Genomic DNA, 18,518 nt, shown 5'->3' with positions numbered 1-18,518 from the left:
AAGAGAAGCAATAGGACACGAGGACATGCACTGAGACTGGAGGGGGGGGGGTTCAGGGGAAATTTGCGGAAAAATTATTTCACAGAAAGGGTAGTGGACAAGTGGAATAGCCTCCCATCAGAGGTGGTAGAGGCTAAGACAGTAGAGCAATTTAAACATGCATGGGATAGACATAAGGATATCCTTACAAAGAAATAAGGATCAAATAAGGTTAGTGATAAAAAATAATATAAAAAATAAAATAAAAATAAGGGGCAGACTAGATGGGCCAAGTGGTTCTTATCTGCCGACAAATTCTATAGATGCTACCTATTGCATAATGGTCCGCCATATTGCAAAGGTTATTAATGGGCTGTATGATATGGTCACATAGCAATGTTGGCCAAGGGTGGTCAGGAGGGTGTGAAAGTGAAGAAAGATAAAATATGAGCGATTATGTGTGGACTGTACAGAGGGGATATAAGATAGGGAGGCATTGAAGATTATGTAGGTGGATCTGGAATTTGATAAGTTTGTCTGGAGAGGGGAGTTTTTATGGAACGATTGAAGGTTTGGAGACTAGAGGTAAGTCCTATTATGTGTGGGAGGGCATTCCACAGAGTGGGCGCAGCCTGGATAAAGTCTTGTAATTTTAAATGGGAGCAAGTAATGAGTGTGGATGAGAGACGTAAATCTTGTGCAGAGTGGAGAGGTCAGGTAGGGAGATATTTTGAGATAAGTGAAGAGATGTATGTTGGTGCAGTTTGGTTAATTGCCTTGTATGTAGGTAAAAGGATTTTATATTTAATACGGTAGAGTTCCGGTAACCAATGGAGGGACTGACAGAGTGGATCCGCATATCATGAATGTCTAACGATGAAAATGAGCCTTGCAACCGCATTCAAAATAGAGTGTAGTGGTGAGAGCCTATTTTTGAGAAGACCAGTCAGAAGATTATTACAATAATCAATGCGGGAGATAATGAGTGCATGGATTACAGTTTTTGATGTGTCTTATGTAAAATAAGTCGTATTAATGATATGTTTCTTAGATGTTTGTAACATGATTTTGAGACAGATTGAATGTGGGGACAAGCTCAGAAAGCCCAGCGTAGCATACCAGTGAAAAAACTATAGTGTTAATATAGTGTCTCTATAGCTTTGGCTTCCTAAATACTAATTTATTAACACTATAGTTTTTTTCACTGGTATGCTACGCTGGGTTTTCTGGCTTATGCTGGTGTTTTGGGGTGCCACACCCTGCACCTAGATATAGCGCTAGGGCCCCAAAATATACAGAGACGCCTTGATGCGGCTTTGGGGCTTAACCACACATTTGCGCAAATATGTATAACGAAAATCTCTGAATTCTATTATGTGGGATTTATATCTGGTTACTGTTATCATTCAGGGTGCTTGGGGAAACCAAATGCCTTTTTTTTCTATGTAGTATGTGCGCCAGGTCAAACCCGTAAGCAAAGTGATAGTGGCAGCTATGCTCTTGCACATAGCCCTTGAACAAGACAGCACATTTTCAGAAGCTCTGTCCTGGCACCCCACTTTACTAGTGGTCATTTTCATAGACTCATTGCGAGTTGAGGCGTATTTATTATTATAATAATAGCAGTTTGATGATCAATACACTCCTTAGTCTTTCCTGATACATTTTGGGATATACACCATATCAGTGACCATTGTTCTGTAATTGGTGTTCTTCTGGAGATATGGCCTCCAGGACCGAGGACAGTGATCCAGTTGGTGTCTCACCAACAGCCTCACCACCTCTATCTCTGCTGCTAGAGCCTCTCCCTACCACGTAACAGGTTCCAGATAATATGGCGACCCCATATGGTCAACATGCATTTAGTCGACAGGTGCAAAAAGTCGACACGTTTTCTTTTCTTTCTTTTCCTGAAACTGTAGTTGCCACTCTTTTGACCATTCATCAAATCTACATAATCATCTATCATTTGGTCCTCCCCGGGGGGTGTCATCCCTGTCGCACATATTCGTGTCACCTGCACAAGGTAGGGTTTTATCTTTACTACCACTAGTAATATCACCAATAAGTGCAGATCCTTGAGCTTCTAATCTAGACTGTAAATACTCCTGTAAATGCTCTCCATTTACTACAACTTTCTGCCACAGTATCTGTCCTCTTACCCAACATCTTATTGATTCAGCCACCATATTAGTCTTCTGTGTGGGACAGGGAGAAAGGCCTTACTAAACTTGGGAGGTTCTACATCTACCACTCCACCTTGACCTTTAATCTTAGTGTCATGATTGGCTTTGTCTGTGGAACCGGACAGGAGTATTTGGCTGGATTGGGATCTAGGGCGAGAGGCTGAAAGTTGGAAGGTCTACCGTACAATAATTCCTGCTCACGGGTAAAGAACAAGAATAGATGGTGTTTGGGTGAGCAAACTGGTGAGCAAGATGTGGCTGCTGGAGGCACTGATGGAACAGCCGGAGTCTTGACGGAACCAGTGGATAGATACTGAGCCCACAGATACAGGCAGATAGCGTCTGACAGCTGAAGTCACTGGAATGATGCAGTACCCGAAATGGAGACAGACTGGATGTGTAATAAGTGAGGATGCTGACTGGTACGTGGGAATTCACTGACACGGTACAGAGGTGCTGAGTCTAATGTGCCGGTGATCTTGAGTAGGTTGCGGTTCTCTGACCATGTTTCCTAGTACTAGTGCCAGAAAAATGCAGATGGAATGAGATAGCAGAAACCAGGATAGTATTAGATGCCAGAACACCATGATGAAACAAGAATAATAGGAGCACCATAAAGGAATTGATGGTACTAGTTATCAGACTGGAACCAATGGTGCAAGATATCAGACTAGAACCAATGGTGCAAGATATCAGATGAGAGCCAATAGAGAGCCAGGAGTGCAGCAGAAAGGTAATCTGCACTTGGTTTCACTAGGAAAGACAAGAATCTGTAGGCGCTCCCTAGCACACAGCTAGTCTGTGGACAACATTGTACTGGCTCTCAAAAATACTCTTTATACCCCTGGCTGATCAGGGATAGGCTGCGGGCGTCTGTTGACCGCTGTCATGACTGTAGTTTTGTGAACCCGGTGTGTTTGTGAAGTGCATGCGGGTAACTGGAGGACTGCGTGTATATTGGCTGGTCTGTGGGAATAAGTGAGATGAAGAGCTCAAGGAAGACTATGGATGATGAAGTAGGTACAAAAAGTTAGAGTTAATGGAGTAACGATAATTCACAGAGGCTGAGGTTACCCCAATGACTGAACTGAAGAATGGAGATAATTGTAAAACGATGCTGTAGCACTCTGTATGAAGAACAATGACTGTGACTTTAAGATGAGACTGAAGAATACTGTAACTGTGTCTTTAAGACGAGACTGAAGAATACTGCAGCTGTGTCTTTAAGACGAGACTGATACTGGATATATCTGGTAACACAACTGTAATCCGGACTGGGTAGCAAAAGAGCAGAGTTTTACAGGAACTAAGGTAATAGTGTTACCTCTCAGGTAGCTCAGCTACTATGCTCACACTGAGCTGTGTGACTCATGGAACTGGCAGCTTCTGTAACACAAGTCTCTTTACTTATACTTCCTGATCCTTGGTGATTGGTGAACAGGGTCAGGTGATTCAGGGAGTCTCAGGCTGGCACAGGATTGGCTAGCTCATGGTCAGGTGATCTGACCCTGTCATTCCAATACTCCAGGTTAGGCTCTGATGTGGAGTGAGGCCTAGCAGGCCAGAAAAACACTGAAGCCTACACTCCTAAAATGAGCAGTGGATGCTGGCTTTAAGGCCTAAACACCAGAGAGTTGAGCACAGTGGAGAATGTATCTGGTGACCACTGGAGTCAGAGAGGCATATAGTATAATGACAACAATGATTGCTGTGTTGGCACAGCATAGAGAGACTTGCTGAATTCAGTATTCACACAGAAGGTCAATCAACACAGGTGCCGCTCGTTAATTCTCACCTTCCAGGCAGAGAACTCAGCACTCAGGGAACTTATGGCACTGACAAGCTGCTTATCCCAGTGAGCAGAAAAGATGCAGGATCCAGGACAGATGGTAGAGGTAAGTCACCAAACATGAGAAATACAGTCATGTTCATGACAGTACTCCCCTCTTCAAGGGTGGACTCCTGACACCCATCATGAAACCTAGAGGAATTTGAAGAATAACTTGCACACAAAGATTCAGAAAAGTGGAAAACAGAGGGACTTTAAACAAAACTCAAGCTGGATTCCTTAGAAGTCTTCCCGATCAACTTCTGAACAGGTAGACCACCCATTATTGACAAAACTGGAATTGCCTTCATCTGAAAGGACTAAGGAATAAACTGTAGAAAGCTCCTTTACTGGATTTGAAGTGCGAGAAGATTGGGCTTTCGAAGCTAGCACTCCACTGAGGCTTAAATTACATCTTGCTCTATAGCGGGGTCCTTTCATACAGAGACCTGTAGACCTTTTTAGTAGTTCTGGAACCTCCTCATGCATCAAAACATAACTGTGAACTACAGGATCTCCCATAACATAAACAGAGTCGTCAACATATTCACTTTCAGAGTCAGAGTCCAAGGTGAGCATGGGTATCTTTTCGTTAGGAGTAACGACATCGGAGGCATACAATGATTCAGTGAACTTGGAGCTACACGAGGAATCTGGAGTAGAGTCAAAGGAAACAAAACCAATCCTTAAATTAGTAGCTTGTTGTCTCTGAACTGTCTCTGAGGCATTCCAGTTCCTGTAATTCCTGAAATCTTTGATGCATTGATCCAACAAGGCTTGTTCTTGCTTAGAAAGTGATGGATCAGAAAACGGAGCATTGGATGAATGTTCTGAAGAATGGGTGTAGGATGAAATTGGACTCAAGGTAACAGATGCCATTGAAACAACCTTAGACTGAGGTGCACATTCTGACTTTAAGTTAATAGCCTTGGTATTTTTATTGACTTTAGATGCTACAGCAGAATTATCCTGACATCGATGAGAAGAAATATTAGTTTCCTGCGTAGCTGTGTACTCAGAGCTTGAAGATGAGGGAACAGAATCAGAGACAGACCGAAGTCTAATTTTAGAACTAGGTGGTGGAAGTCCTTTACTGGGACAAACTGACAAAAGTTCTTTACTCGGACCAATGCATGGAACCGGTTTGAGCCCAGAGGAGCTTCAACAGACTGAAACTGGAGAAGTCTTTGGATGGACAAGTAGGACCGTATTGGATCTGAGGATACTTGAATCAGCTGGAACCAAAGGAGACTGACCAGGCTGGTCCTGGAGTATGGCTGGACCGCCTGTACCCGGAATGGACTGACCAGGCTGGACCTGGAGTATAGCTGGACCGGCTGGAACCAGGGGAGACTGAACTGGACATATGGACGAGACCAGATTGAGTCCGGATGAACTTGAACTGGCTGAGACCAGCAGAGTCTTCGGATTGACAGATAGGACCGGATTATATCCAAAGATGCATGAATCGGCTGAAACCGAAGGAGGCTGAACCGGACATATGGATGAGACCAGATTGAGTCCGGATGAACTTGAACTGGCTGGTACCAGAGGAATCCCTGGACCCACGGACAGAACCGAATTGAGTCCAGAGAAATTAGAATCGGTTGGGACCGAAGAAGGCAGATTCCGGCTGCAACCAGAGTGAGTAGAATCCAAGTGTTCAGATAGACGATCCTGGACCCGAACCATGCTGCATGCCAACATGGTGGTGCTCTCTGAAGATGAAAAACAGAAGTTCATAACTGCATCTGTAGCACAAAGATTTCCATCTGGGAACTTGGCTCTGGATACTTCCCTTGGGGCTGAAACTCTGGTGACCCCTCCTGGGGTTGATGAATCAGACACCTCTCTCAGGGTTATTTCCAGCATCCCTCCTGGGGTTGACAGATCAGAAACTCCTTTTTGAGAAGAATACTCATATGCCCCTACTAGAGTTTGAACATTACCCCTCCTGGAGTCAGGAAAGCAAATTACTCCTCAGATGCTGCAGAGTCTAACACCCTTTCTGATGCTGAAAGTTCGGATGCCCCAAATGCCCCTCCTTGGGCTGCAGAAACAGATGCCCCTCCTTGGGCTGCTGAAACAGATGCCCCTCCTTGGGCTGCTGAAACAGATGCCCCTCTTTGGGCTGCTGAAACAGACGCCCCTCCTTGGGCTGCTGAAACAGACGCCCCTCCTTGGGCTGCTGAAACAGATGCCCCTCCTTGGGCTGCTGAAACAGACGCCTCTGTGACTTTAAGTGGCTTGAACATTCTTTTCTGGACACTCAAATTGGGATAGGGTTTTTTAATCACAGGTCCCCAGTCAAAAATTTGAGTCTCTTTTTGATAAGCCATCTTGACACCCCTATCAGCAGTAGCAGGATAAGCTACTAAAGATGACTTGCAGACAGGAGCGCTAAAATACTGAGATTTATCACCATTTCCTGGCTTGCAAAGAAGGCAATCCTTAACAAAATGACTGGAATATCCACAGTAAAGACAGAGGTGTAGATCCCTACACTGCTAATGTTCAGCTTTAGAGAGCTTGGGCCATGGATAGCTCTGATGAACAACTTTTCCTTGCACAGAGGAAGAGACTTTAGTAACTGGATGAGACAAAACAGGCTCAACTAAGTCAGTGGTATACCTGAGGAGTTCAGGCATCCCAGAAAGGATACTAGTCAAAAGTTCTTGTAACAGTATTAACATCTGGTAGAGAATCCACAGTTGGTCAGGAGTCTGAATACAGAGAGTCTGAGAATATCTAGAGGAGTTCCACTGCAGAGACTGAGTCAACTCCAAACCCTTCAAACGTCCTGCAATATTGCTTAGGAGGTTCTGCGTCAGACAAACACTTTTGGCCGGATCCATGTGGCCAGTTCTTACTGTCATGACTGTAGTTTTGTGAACCTGGTGTGTATGTGAGGTCCATTCGGGTAACTGGAGGACTGTGTGAGTATTGGCTGGTCTGTGGGTTCAGTGAGATGAAGAGCTCAAGGAAGACTCTGGACGATGAAGTAGGTACAAAAGTTAGAGTTAATGGAGTAACGATAATTCACAGAGGCTGAGGTTACCCCAATGACTGAACTGAAGAATGGAGTTAATTGTAAAATGATGATGTAGCACTCTGTATGAAGAACAATGGCTGTGGTTGTAACTTTAAGACGAGGCTGAAGAAGAACTGAAGACTGTGACTTTAAGACGAGACTGAAGAATACTGCAGCTGTGTCTTTAAGACTAAACTGAAGAATACTGTGACTGTGTCTTTAAGACGAGACTGAAGAATACTGCGGCTGTGTCTTTAAGATGAGACTGAGACTGGATATATCTGGTAACACAACTGTAATCCGGTCTGGGTAGCTAAAGAGCAGAGTTTTACAGGAACTAAGGTAATAGTGTGACCTCTTAGGGAGCTCAGCTACTAAGCTTACACTGAGCTGTGTGACTCAAGGAACTGGCAGCTTCTGTAAGACAAGTCTCTTTACTTATACTTCCTGGTCCTTGGTGATTGGTGAACAGGGTCAGGTGATTCAAGGAGTCTCAGGCTGGCATGGGATTGGATAGCTCGTGGTCAGGTGATCTGACCCTGTCATGTCAATACTACAGGTTAGGCTCTGATGTGGAGTGAGGCCTAGAAGGCCAGAAAAACACTGAAGCCTAAACTCCTAAAATGAGCAGTGGATGTTGGCTTTTAGGCCCAAACACCAGAGAGCTGAGCACAGTGGAGAATGTATCTGGTGACCACTGGAGTCAGAGAGGCATATAGTATAATGACAACAATGATTGCCGTGTTGGCACAGCATAGAGAGACTTGCTGAATTCAGTAATCACACAGAAGGTTAATCAACACAGGTGCCGCTCGTTAACTCTCACCTTCCAGGCAAAGAACTCAGCACTCAGGAAACTCATGGTTCTGGCAAACTGCTTATCCCAGTGAGCAGAAAAGATGCAGGCTCCAGGACAGATGGCAGAAGTAAGTCACCAAACATGAGAAATACGGTCAGGTTCATGACAACCGCATACTGGTCTCCCATTGGAGTTTGGGCAATCACCTGACTGGACCAACATGGTGGTGACCAGCAATTGGAGATGGAGGGAAAACTCATGGGATACACATAGGGATACTGGGGTGCACCCTGGGCAGCAGCAGGCTCTAAGGGACTGATAGCATTGCTGCAATCGGGAATTTGCAAATGCACAGAAGAACTCTCAGGTGCATAATCAGCCTGTAGGGAGATTTAGCAATTAGTGTCTCAGTCCCATACCTAAACTGAATGTGTTGCAGTTTGTATGCTGATAAGACTTCTTAGACCAGAAACTCAGCCAAGCAGGATATCCTGACCTGCAAGATATGGACAGATGCGACATGCTTGCTGAGGAGCCGGAATCAGGAATGGGGTGACAGGTGAGTCATACCTCCCAACATGACACTCTCCAGGAGGGACAGAATGCTCTGCTCCAGGACTTCCCTCTTAAATTGTGATTGTCATCGTCTGTGGTAAAACACCTTCCTTAGCCATTAACCTGTTCAAAACAGGTGCCGGCAATCATAAATTAAGAGAAAAGTCCAGAAGCAGAGCATTGTGTCCCTCCTGGAGTGGGTCATGTTGGGAGTTATGGTGAGTAACCCAGCGGCAGCAGAAACTGGGATGTTTTGCGACAGAAAGGGACCTCAGGGAATGATACACAAGACCATACAGCCGCATGGCTCTGTGATCCTTTGCATGGTTCCACCTAGGGAATTTTCTTTTATCTCTGAATAAATTATTTGGTGTTGTTGATAGTTTATTCCTTGCTTTGTAGCTGGTGGTTATTTTCCCTTAAAGTTCCTGCTGTATTTGCAAATACTGTACCTACTAACGTGCCCTAAAGCGCTCTATAGTTGCAATGTAAGGCAGCGTCACCAGCTTAGCAGAGATTAGTTTCCCTTGACCTCACTCCTTGACTTGGCTCTAAGGCAAAGACTTTTAGGCAATGCCTGTCTCAGCACACATGGATGCCTGTTTCCTTCTCACATGGAGCTGGAACTACAGCACAAGCTCATGTCACTTGCACTTGCTCCAGATGTCCCCCAGAAGCAGAGGATCAGTCTAAAGAATTAGACCCTTCCTAGGAACAGTCCAACAAGTCTCTTCCATGGGTGCAGGGAGTGTGTCAGACTTACCAGGTGTGGACTGGGCATCGTTCTCTGGCACTGGAATATCAGGTGAAACAATGGCACCGTCCTCGGGCCTCGGACAGATGGCAACTGTTGACACACAAAATTATGCAATTTTTATACTTTTACATATTTAGGGAGACATTTGGGCTGATACTGTACGGGGTCTGAATGGCCCCTCTGCTTCTCATAATAGGCCCTTGAACATCTTCAGCCCCAGACACAAGAGGCCCTTAATCCAGCCCTGCATGACCTCACCCCTTGACTTGGCTCTAAGGCAAAGACTTTTAGGCAATGCCTGTCTCAGCACACATGGATGCCTGTTACCTTCTCACATGGAGCTGGAACAACAGCACAAGCTTACGTCAATTGCACTTGCTCCTCTCGAGATGTCCCCACAGAAGCAGAGGATCAGGCTAAGGAATTGGGCCTTTCCTAGGAACACAGTCCAACAAGTCTCTTCCATGGGTGCAGGGAGTGTGTCAGACTTACCAGGTGTGGACTGGGCATCGTTCTCCGGCACTGGAATATAAGGATGAACAACGGTGCCGTCCTCGGGCCTCGGACAGATGGCAACTGTCAACACACAAAATTATGCAATTTTTAGACTTTTACATATTTAGGGAGACAATTGGGCTGATAGTGTATGGAGTCTGCATGGCACTGGCCACGTCCCCTCTAATTCTCATAATAGGCCCTTGAACATCTTCAGCCCCAGACACATGAGGCCCTTAATCCAGCCCTGCATGACCTCACCCCTTGACTTGGCTCTAAGGCAATGACTTTTAGGCAATGCCTGTCTCAGCACACATGTATGCCTGTTACCTTCTCACATGGAGCTGGAACTACAGCACAAGCTTACGTCAATTGCACTTGCTCCTCTCGAGATGTCCCCACAGAAGCAGGGGATCAGGCTAAGGAATTGGACCCTTCCTAGGAACACAGTCCAAGAAGTCTCTTCCATGGGTGCAGGGAGTGTGTCAGACTTACCAGGTGTGGACTGGGCATCGTTCTCCGGCACTGGAACATCAGGTGGAACAATGGTACAGTCCTCTGGCCTCGGACAGATGGCAACTGTCGACACACAAAATGATGCAATTTTTATACTTTTACATATTTAGGGAGACATTGGGGCTGATAGTGTACGAGGTCTGCATGGCCCCTCTGCTTCTCATTATAGGCCCTTGAACATCTTCAGTCCCAGGCCCATGAGGTCCTTAATCCAGCCCTGCATGACCTCACCCCTTGACTTGGCTCTAAGGCAATGACTTTTAGGCAATGCCTGTCTCAGCACACATGTATGCCTGTTACCTTCTTACATGGACCTGGAACTACAGCACAAGCTTACGTCACTTACATGTGCTCCTCTACAGATGTCCCCACAGAAGCAGAGGACCAGGCTAAGGAATTGGGCCTTTCCTAGGAACACAGTCCAACAAGTCTCTTCCATGGGTGCAGGGAGTGTGTCAGACTTACCAGGTGTGGACTGGCTGTCGTTCTCCGGCACTGGAGTATCAGGTAAAACAACGGTACTGTCCTCGGGCCTCGGACAGATGGCAACTGTCAACACACAAACTGATGCAATTTTTAGACTTTTACATATTTAGGGAGACATTTGGGCTGATAGTGTACGGGGTCTGCATGTCACTGGCCACACCCCCTCTGCTTCTCATAATAGGCCCTTGAACATCTTCAGCCCCAGACACATGAGGCCCTTAATCCAACCCTGCATGACCTCACCCCTTGACTTGGCTCTAAGGCAATGACTTTTAGGCAATGCCTGTCTCAGCACACATGGATGCCTGTTACCTTCTCACGTGGACCTGGAACTACAGCACAAGCTTACGTCACTTGCACGTGTTCCTCTACAGATGTCCCCACAGAAGCAGAGGATCAGGCTAAGGTATTGGACCCTTCTTAGGATCACAGTCCAACAAGTCTCTTCCATGGGTGCAGGGAGTGTGTCAGACTTACCAGGTGTGGACAGGGCATCGTTCTCTGGCACTGGAATATCAGTTGGAACAACAGTACCGTCCTCGGGCCTCGGACAGATGGCAACTGTCGACACACAAAATGATGCAATTTTTAGACTTTTACATATTTAGGGAGACATTTGGGTTGATAGCGTATGGGGTCTGCATGGCACTGGCCACATCCCCTCTAATTCTCATAATAGGCCCTTGAACATCTTCAGCCCCAGACACATGAGGCCCTTAATCCAGCCCTGCATGACCTCACCCCTTGACTTGGCTCTAAGGCAATGACTTTTAGGCAATGCCTGTCTCAGCACACATGTATTCCTGTTACCTTCTCACATGGATCTGGAACTACAGCACAAGCTTACGTCAATTGCACTTGCTCCTCTCCAGATGTCCCCACAGAAGCAGAGGATCAGGCTAAGGAATTGGGCCTTTCCTAGGAACACAGTCCAACAAGTGTCTTCCATGGGTGCAGGGAGTGTGTCAGACTTACCAGGTGTGGACTGGGCATCGTTCTCCGGCACTGGAATATCAGGTGGAACAACGGTACAGTCCTCTGGCCTCGGACAGATGGCAACTGTCGACACACAAAATGATGCAATTTTTATACTTTTACATATTTAGGGAGACATTGGGGCTGATAGTGTACGAGGTCTGCATGGCCCCTCTGCTTCTCATTATAGGCCCTTGAACATCTTCTGCCCCAGGCCCATGAGGTCCTTAATCCAGCCCTTCATGACCTCACCCCTTGACTTGGCTCTAAGGCAATGACTTTTAGGCAATGCCTGTCTCAGCACACATGGATGCCTGTTACCTTCTCATGTGGCCCTAGGACTGACTACAGCACAAGTTTATGTCACTTGCACGTGTTCCTCTACAGATGTCCCCACAGAAGCAGAGGATCAGGCTAAGGAATTGGGCCTTTCCTAGGAACACAGTCCAACAAGTCTCTTCCATGGGTGCAGGGAGTGTGTCAGACTTACCAGGTGTGGACTGGATGTCGTTCTCCGGCACTGGAGTATCAGGTAAAAAAACGGTACTGTCCTCGGGCCTCGGACAGATGGCAACTGTCAACACACAAACTGATGCAATTTTTAGACTTTTACATATTTAGGGAGACATTTGGGCTGATAGTGTACGGGGTCTGCATGTCACTGGCTACACCCCCTCTGCTTCTCATAATAGGCCCTTGAACATCTTCAGCCCCAGACACATGAGGCCCTTAATCCAACCCTGCATGACCTCACCCCTTGACTTGGCTCTAAGGCAATGACTTTTAGGCAATGCCTGTCTCAGCACACATGGATGCCTGTTACCTTCTCACGTGGACCTAGGATTACAGCACAAGCTTATGTCACTTGCACGTGTTCCTCTACAGATGTCCCCACAGAAGCAGAGGATCAGGCTAAGGTATTGGACCCTTCCTAGGAACACAGTCCAACAAGTCTCTTACATGGGTGCAGGGAGTGTGTCAGACTTACCAGGTGTGGACAGGGCATCGTTCTCTGGCACTGGAATATCAGTTGGAACAACAGTGCTGTCCTCGGGCCTCGGACAGATGGCAACTGTCGACACACAAAATTATGCCATTTTTAGACTTTTACATATTTAGGGAGACATTGGGGCTGATAGTGTACGGGGTCTGCTACTCATTATAGGCCCTTGAACATCTTCAGCCCCAGGCTCATGAGGTCCTTAATCCAGCCCTTCATGACCTCGCCCCTTGGCTCTAAGGCAATGACTTTTAGGCAGTGCCTGTCCCAGCACACATGGATGCCTGTTACCTTCTTACAGGGACCTGGAACTACAGCACAAGCTTACATCACTCGCATGTGCTCCTCTCCAGATGTCCCCACAGCAACAGAAGATCAGGCTAAGGAATTGGGCCCTTACTAGGATCACAGTCCAAGAAGTCTCTTCCATGGGTGCAGGGAGTGTGTCAGACTTACCAGGTGTGGACTGGCTGTCGTTCTCTGGCACTGGAATATCAAGTGGAACAGCGGTACTCTCCTCTGGCCTTGGACAGATGGCAACTGTTGGCACACAAAATAAATAAAGTGATTTTTCATCTATATATTATAGTATAAGGGATACAGTTAATTTGCCCCCTGCCAGGAGCCTGACCTCTGGGATCCCATACCAATCCCTAGTATAAATGTAAAAACACTGTGCTCTGACAAATCTACCAGCCTACGCACTGGAGCACACTTCACACGTATCATAGGGGGGAATTCAATTCTGTATGATGGACACAAACTGCTTCCATAACTGTGTCATCAGTATACTTGATAATGGTTTCCGGCACCCCATAGATTTGTGCAGGAAAGTTATTTATTCTAACATAAGAGGTGGCAATGTGTGTACATGGTGGTGACATCTCTAGTTATGGAACTCCTCCCATAGAACCCATATTGGAGCTATGAACAACCATAAGTACTATATACTGCACCAGCGAGCAATTCCCATCCTTCACACTGCCGCTCATCTAAAATGCAAAACTGGCCATTGATTTCCTGTCTCCACCCAGTCGCTTGTGCCCAGGAACCCTACTTCCAGCCACGGCCAACTTTCCCACCTTGCCATAATTTCTCTGTTCTCTAGTGTGTGGCTGTTGCTCATAATACAAAGAACTGTACTGATATTAATAGATCAGTATGAGCCCATTACTAATGCGGTTATCAGGAGAGGTATTATAGTCCGAAAAATGAAGACCAAGAGCTTACTTGCCGGCTGATCACCGCTCTCCGCCTTCACATCCGACATGTTTCCAGTGGATCTGCAAGAAAAAACATTTATTGCACCTGATCAAGGTGAGAAAAATCAACTGCGGCCCAAACTCTATGTCTAAACCTCAATCACACCAAATCCTTATAATGGCCAATCCTGCCCAGTTACCCCATACATGCCAGCAATGTGCAAATGAGAATGGTCAGAAAAGCGAGTCCTTAGGTGTCAATGGTCTGATATACCTCAATAAATTTTGGTGGAAACTGCGGATGTGCATCCAGTAGTAATATGACGGCCGCAGCAGAGGGCTTCCACTCATAGGCGGAACTAGACATTTGGCGATAGTTGGTCCCAAGCTCCAAACCCCTTGTCTGAATTTGTGTTACCTTGCCACACTGTCTTGTGATTATTAGCATGGCAACAACATTTTCTAGCTTCTTCTCTATTCTCGGGCCATGTTTTCTAATGCTTCTTTTTTTTCAACCTGATTTTTTCTTTAATTAAGCTCAACATCAAACATCATTGTAGCAGCCACAGTACCTATTATGCCATGCAAATCTACAGTAAGTGCCTACAATTCAAATTAAACTTTGAGGAATTAAGTTGCTACCAGTTCATATTATGCAAACTACAGAGGCTCCACTTAACATTATGCCTTATTATTATCCATTTTTTATATGCCACAAAGGGATCCACAGCTCCCAATACAGAGTACATAGACGAATAAGCAAGACAATAAAAAGAGTGACTTACAATTCAAGACAATATAGGACAAGTACAGGGTATTTAAACATAGCTGCATCAGCAGACGACACTGAAATAATTATCAGGGTGGAAGATAACTGAGGGATTTGGTGCTGTCGAAGGGAGTATTGAATAGAAGATAGGTTGGGTAAGAGAAAGAAAAGCACATGAGGGAAGAGGGCCCTGCTTGTGAAAGCTTACATTCTAAAGGGGATGGGCAGACAGGTGTGACACAGATGAGGTAGACTGTAAGCAGGGGACAGAGGGTTACGATGAGAGATGACTAGGTTTGATGAAGAAGTGGGTCTTGAAAGCCCATTTGACGTTTTGTAGAGAGGTGGAGAGTCTGAGGGGGAGAGGTAGAGAATTTCAGAGTAAGGGAGTAGCACGTGAAAAATCTTCGTGGTGGGAGGAAGTAATCAGTTGGCAGGAGAGTCGGCGTGCATTAGCAGAGCGAAGAGGACGGGTGGGAGTGTAAGGGGAGATAAGGTCAGATGTAAATGGGTGAGGAGTGAGTGAGGCTTTTTAAGTGAGTGTGAGAAGCTTGAATTGGAAACTGCAGGGGAAGGGGATCCAGTGAAGGGCTTGAAAGAGATGGGAGGTGGCTGTAGTATGTTTGGTGAGAAGATGAGCTGGACAGCAGCATTGAAGATATATTGGAGAGGAGAGAGGCATTTTTCAGGGATGCCAGATAAGATTACAGTAGTCCAGTCTGGAGATGACCAGTGAGTAGATAAGTGTCTTAGTGGCATCCTGGGTGAGAAAGGGTCTGATCCTAGAAATGTTTTTGAGATGAAAAGGTTTGTGAGAGGTGCTGAATGTGTGGTGTGAAGGAGAGGGAGGAGTCAAGGATTACTCCAAGACAGCGCACTTGGGGGCTAGAGGAGATAGTTGTGCCATCAATAGATAATGAAATTGTGGGATGTGAGGTTGTGCAGGAGTGATCAGCTCAGTCTTTGACATGTTAAGTATAAGAAAGCACTGGAGCATCCAAGAAGAGATAGCAGAGAGACAGTTGGAGATACAAATGTGGAGAGCATTGGAGAGGTCAGGGGAGTAAAGGTAGATTTGAGTATCTTCAGTATAGAGATGATACTATAAGTCAATAGAGCTCACCTAAAGAAGATATATAGAGAAAAGGAGCGGACCAAGAACCTTGGGGGACAACTACAGTTAGTGGAAGTTGGTGGAGTCATGAGCGGAGACAGAAGGAATGGTCAGAGAGGTAGGAGGACAGCCAGGAGAGGGCAGTGTCATGCAGACCAAGGGAGAAAAGGATTTGCCGAAGGAGAGGGTGGTCCGCAATGTCAAAAGCATCAGAGAGGTCAAGGAGAATAAGCAAAGAGTAGTGGCCCTTGGATTTCGTAGAAAGGAGGTCATTGCAGAATTTCGTAACAGCAGTTTCAGTGGAGTGGAAAGTAAAGAAGCCAGACTGGAATGGGTGAAGCAGTGAGGAAAGAAAGGAAGTAGAGTGGTTGTAGACAAAACGCTCAAGGAGTTTGGAGGCAAAAGGAAGGCGAGAGATGGGTCGGTAGTTGGAGACAGTGTTTGGTTCAAGGGTAGGTTTTTTAAGAATAGTGCATGCTTGAAGGCAGAGGGGACGGTGCCTGATGAGAGGGAGAGATTGAGAAGATGGGCAAGATAGGAACAGGCAGAAGGAGAGAGGCAGCGGAGGAGGTGGGAGGGGATAGGGTCAGGTGGGTGGGTGGAGGGGGGAAGGAACGGATGAGGGCCATGATTTCCTCACTAGATACACTAGTCTTCCTCACTAGATAGGAGAAAGATGTAAAATTTCGTGAGAGGGATGGTGTCAGGAATCAGCATTCAGTGCCATCGCAATTACCAGTGCGCGGGCCTCCGGAGGTTCAACGCGTGGGCGTTCAAAGATTGTGAGGAGATGAGGTTCTTGAAGTTTGACTGCTTAACGAGGAAAAGGGCAGAACTGAAGGACGAGAACATGAGTTTGAAATAGAGGAATTCTGCCTTAGAGCAGTACGTGAGCATTTTTGCAGAGATTTGGTGCATTTAGTGTGCCGGGGTTGAGGTATTGATCTGTAAGGGTGAATAGTGGTTGGTGGAGTGGCAGAGTCAAAAACAGAAGTAAGGGATGCATTGTATATGGAAGTGGCTTGTTCATGGCATGAGAAAGAGTATATACAGTAGGAGAGAGAAGTGAGTCGAGCCCAAGGGATAGGGAAGTGGTGTTGATAGCTACAATGTTACACTTAGTGATGGTGACCTTAGGAGGGAGAGATGTAGTAGCAGAGAGAGAGAGAAGGTAAAAGAGCCGGTGATGGTCAGGGAGTTGGAGAAATCAGAAATATCACAGCGGTGAATGAAGACCAGATCCAGTGAGCTCCCATTTATATTGGAGGGGGAGGAGGTCCACTGGGAGAGACAGAGCGAAGATGTGAGGTTAAGGAGTTTAGAGGCAGGGGATTTTGTGGGGATATCGATTGGGATGTTGAAATTGCCTAAGATAATGGAGGGAATGTCTGCGCAGAAGAAGTGAAGAAGCCAGGAAGCAAAGTTGTCAAGGAAATTGGAGGGAATGCCAGGGGGTGGTAAATTACAGCTACTCCGACATGCACAGGTATGAAGAGGCGGGAGGAGGTTGATAGACAGTTAAAAGATAGACAGTCATATGGTTCACAGTCAAAAGGTCAACAGGGTCAAAAGACTTACATGGTCAAAAGCTCAACAGTCAATAGATCGACAGGGTCGACACCTATTTTTTTTTTTTCATTCTTTAGCAACTTTTTTATAATTTACCATCCATGTCACAAAGTAGAACATTTAGTAATCTTGTTGTGAATGAAGTGTCACCAAGCGAGAAGTGTGGCGAGCGAAATGAGCCCGCGAGGGGAACGAATTTCAACAAATTTGGGGAAAAATTTTAAAAAACACAAAAGAACACTTTTTTGTGTAGGACTTTTGGACCTGTCGGACTTTTAATGCTGTAATGCCCCAGTTCACGTTATGCAATGCTGTAGTCCCCTCAGGTCACATTATGCAATGCTGTAATGCCCCAGTTCATGTTATGCAGTGCTGTAATGCCCCAGTTCATGTTATGCAGTGCTGTAATGCCCCAGTTCATGTTATGCAGTGCTGTAGTGCCCCAGTTCACGTTATGCAATGCTGTAGTGCCCTCAGGTCACATTGTGCAATGCTGTAGTGCCCTCAGGTCACATTATGCAATGCTGTAATGCCCCAGTTCATGTTATGCAGTGCTGTAATGCCCCAGTTCATGTTATGCAGTGCTGTAATGCCCCAGTTCATGTTATGCAATGCTGTAGTGCCCCAGTTCACGTTATGCAATGCTGTAGTGCCCTCAGGTCACATTGTGCAATGCTGTAGTGCCCTCAGGTCACATTGTGCAATGCTGTAGTGCCCTCAGGTCACATTGTGCAATGCTGTAGTGCCCTCAGGTCACATTGTGCAATGCTGTAGTGCCCTCAGGTCACATTGTGCAATGCTGTAGTGCCCTCAGGTCACATTGTGCAATGCTGTAGTGCCCTCAGGTCACATTGTGCAATGCTGTAGTGCCCTCAGGTCACATTATGCAATGCTGTAATGCCCCAGTTCATGTTATGCAGTGCTGTAATGCCCCAGTTCATGTTATGCAGTGCTGTAATGCCCCAGTTCATGTTATGCAGTGCTGTAATGCCCCAGTTCATGTTATGCAATGCTGTAGTGCCCCAGTTCACGTTATGCAATGCTGTAGTGCCCTCAGGTCACATTGTGCAATGCTGTAGTGCCCTCAGGTCACATTATGCAATGCTGTAATGCCCCAGTTCATGTTATGCAGTGCTGTAATGCCCCAGTTCATGTTATGCAGTGCTGTAATGCCCCAGTTCATGTTATGCAATGCTGTAGTGCCCCAGTTCACGTTATGCAATGCTGTAGTGCCCTCAGGTCACATTGTGCAATGCT

The 18,518-nt window shown here is 46.1% G+C and overlaps 1 protein-coding gene across 11 annotated transcripts in view; it reads right to left on the bottom strand.

The window, feature by feature from the left end:
• The window catches only part of LOC135054110 (cell surface glycoprotein 1-like), a 46,725-nt gene that overhangs the window by 20,067 nt on the left and 8,140 nt on the right, over positions 1 to 18,518 (bottom strand). For 2 of the 11 annotated variants that reach the window (XM_063957534.1, XM_063957538.1), the window contains exons 2-11: positions 13,838 to 13,890; positions 13,064 to 13,147; positions 12,596 to 12,679; positions 12,098 to 12,196; positions 11,608 to 11,691; positions 11,110 to 11,193; positions 10,612 to 10,710; positions 10,126 to 10,209; positions 9,628 to 9,711; positions 9,142 to 9,225 (exon numbers count right to left, since the gene is read on the bottom strand). In XM_063957534.1, the coding sequence (XP_063813604.1) occupies positions 9,142 to 9,225; positions 9,628 to 9,711; positions 10,126 to 10,209; positions 10,612 to 10,710; positions 11,110 to 11,193; positions 11,608 to 11,691; positions 12,098 to 12,196; positions 12,596 to 12,679; positions 13,064 to 13,147; positions 13,838 to 13,877 (826 nt within the window). In that variant the 5' untranslated portion in view covers positions 13,878 to 13,890. The remainder of the gene's footprint in view (positions 1 to 9,141; positions 9,226 to 9,627; positions 9,712 to 10,125; positions 10,210 to 10,611; positions 10,711 to 11,109; positions 11,194 to 11,607; positions 11,692 to 12,097; positions 12,197 to 12,595; positions 12,680 to 13,063; positions 13,148 to 13,837; positions 13,891 to 18,518) is intronic. The other 9 variants (XM_063957537.1, XM_063957536.1, XM_063957540.1 and 6 more) reach the window with 9 other exon arrangements.

Source organism: Pseudophryne corroboree, chromosome 1 (genome assembly GCF_028390025.1).
Source record: "Pseudophryne corroboree isolate aPseCor3 chromosome 1, aPseCor3.hap2, whole genome shotgun sequence".
Classification (NCBI taxonomy): Eukaryota; Metazoa; Chordata; class Amphibia; order Anura; family Myobatrachidae; genus Pseudophryne; species Pseudophryne corroboree.
This window is presented reverse-complemented; position numbering and strand designations above follow the sequence as displayed.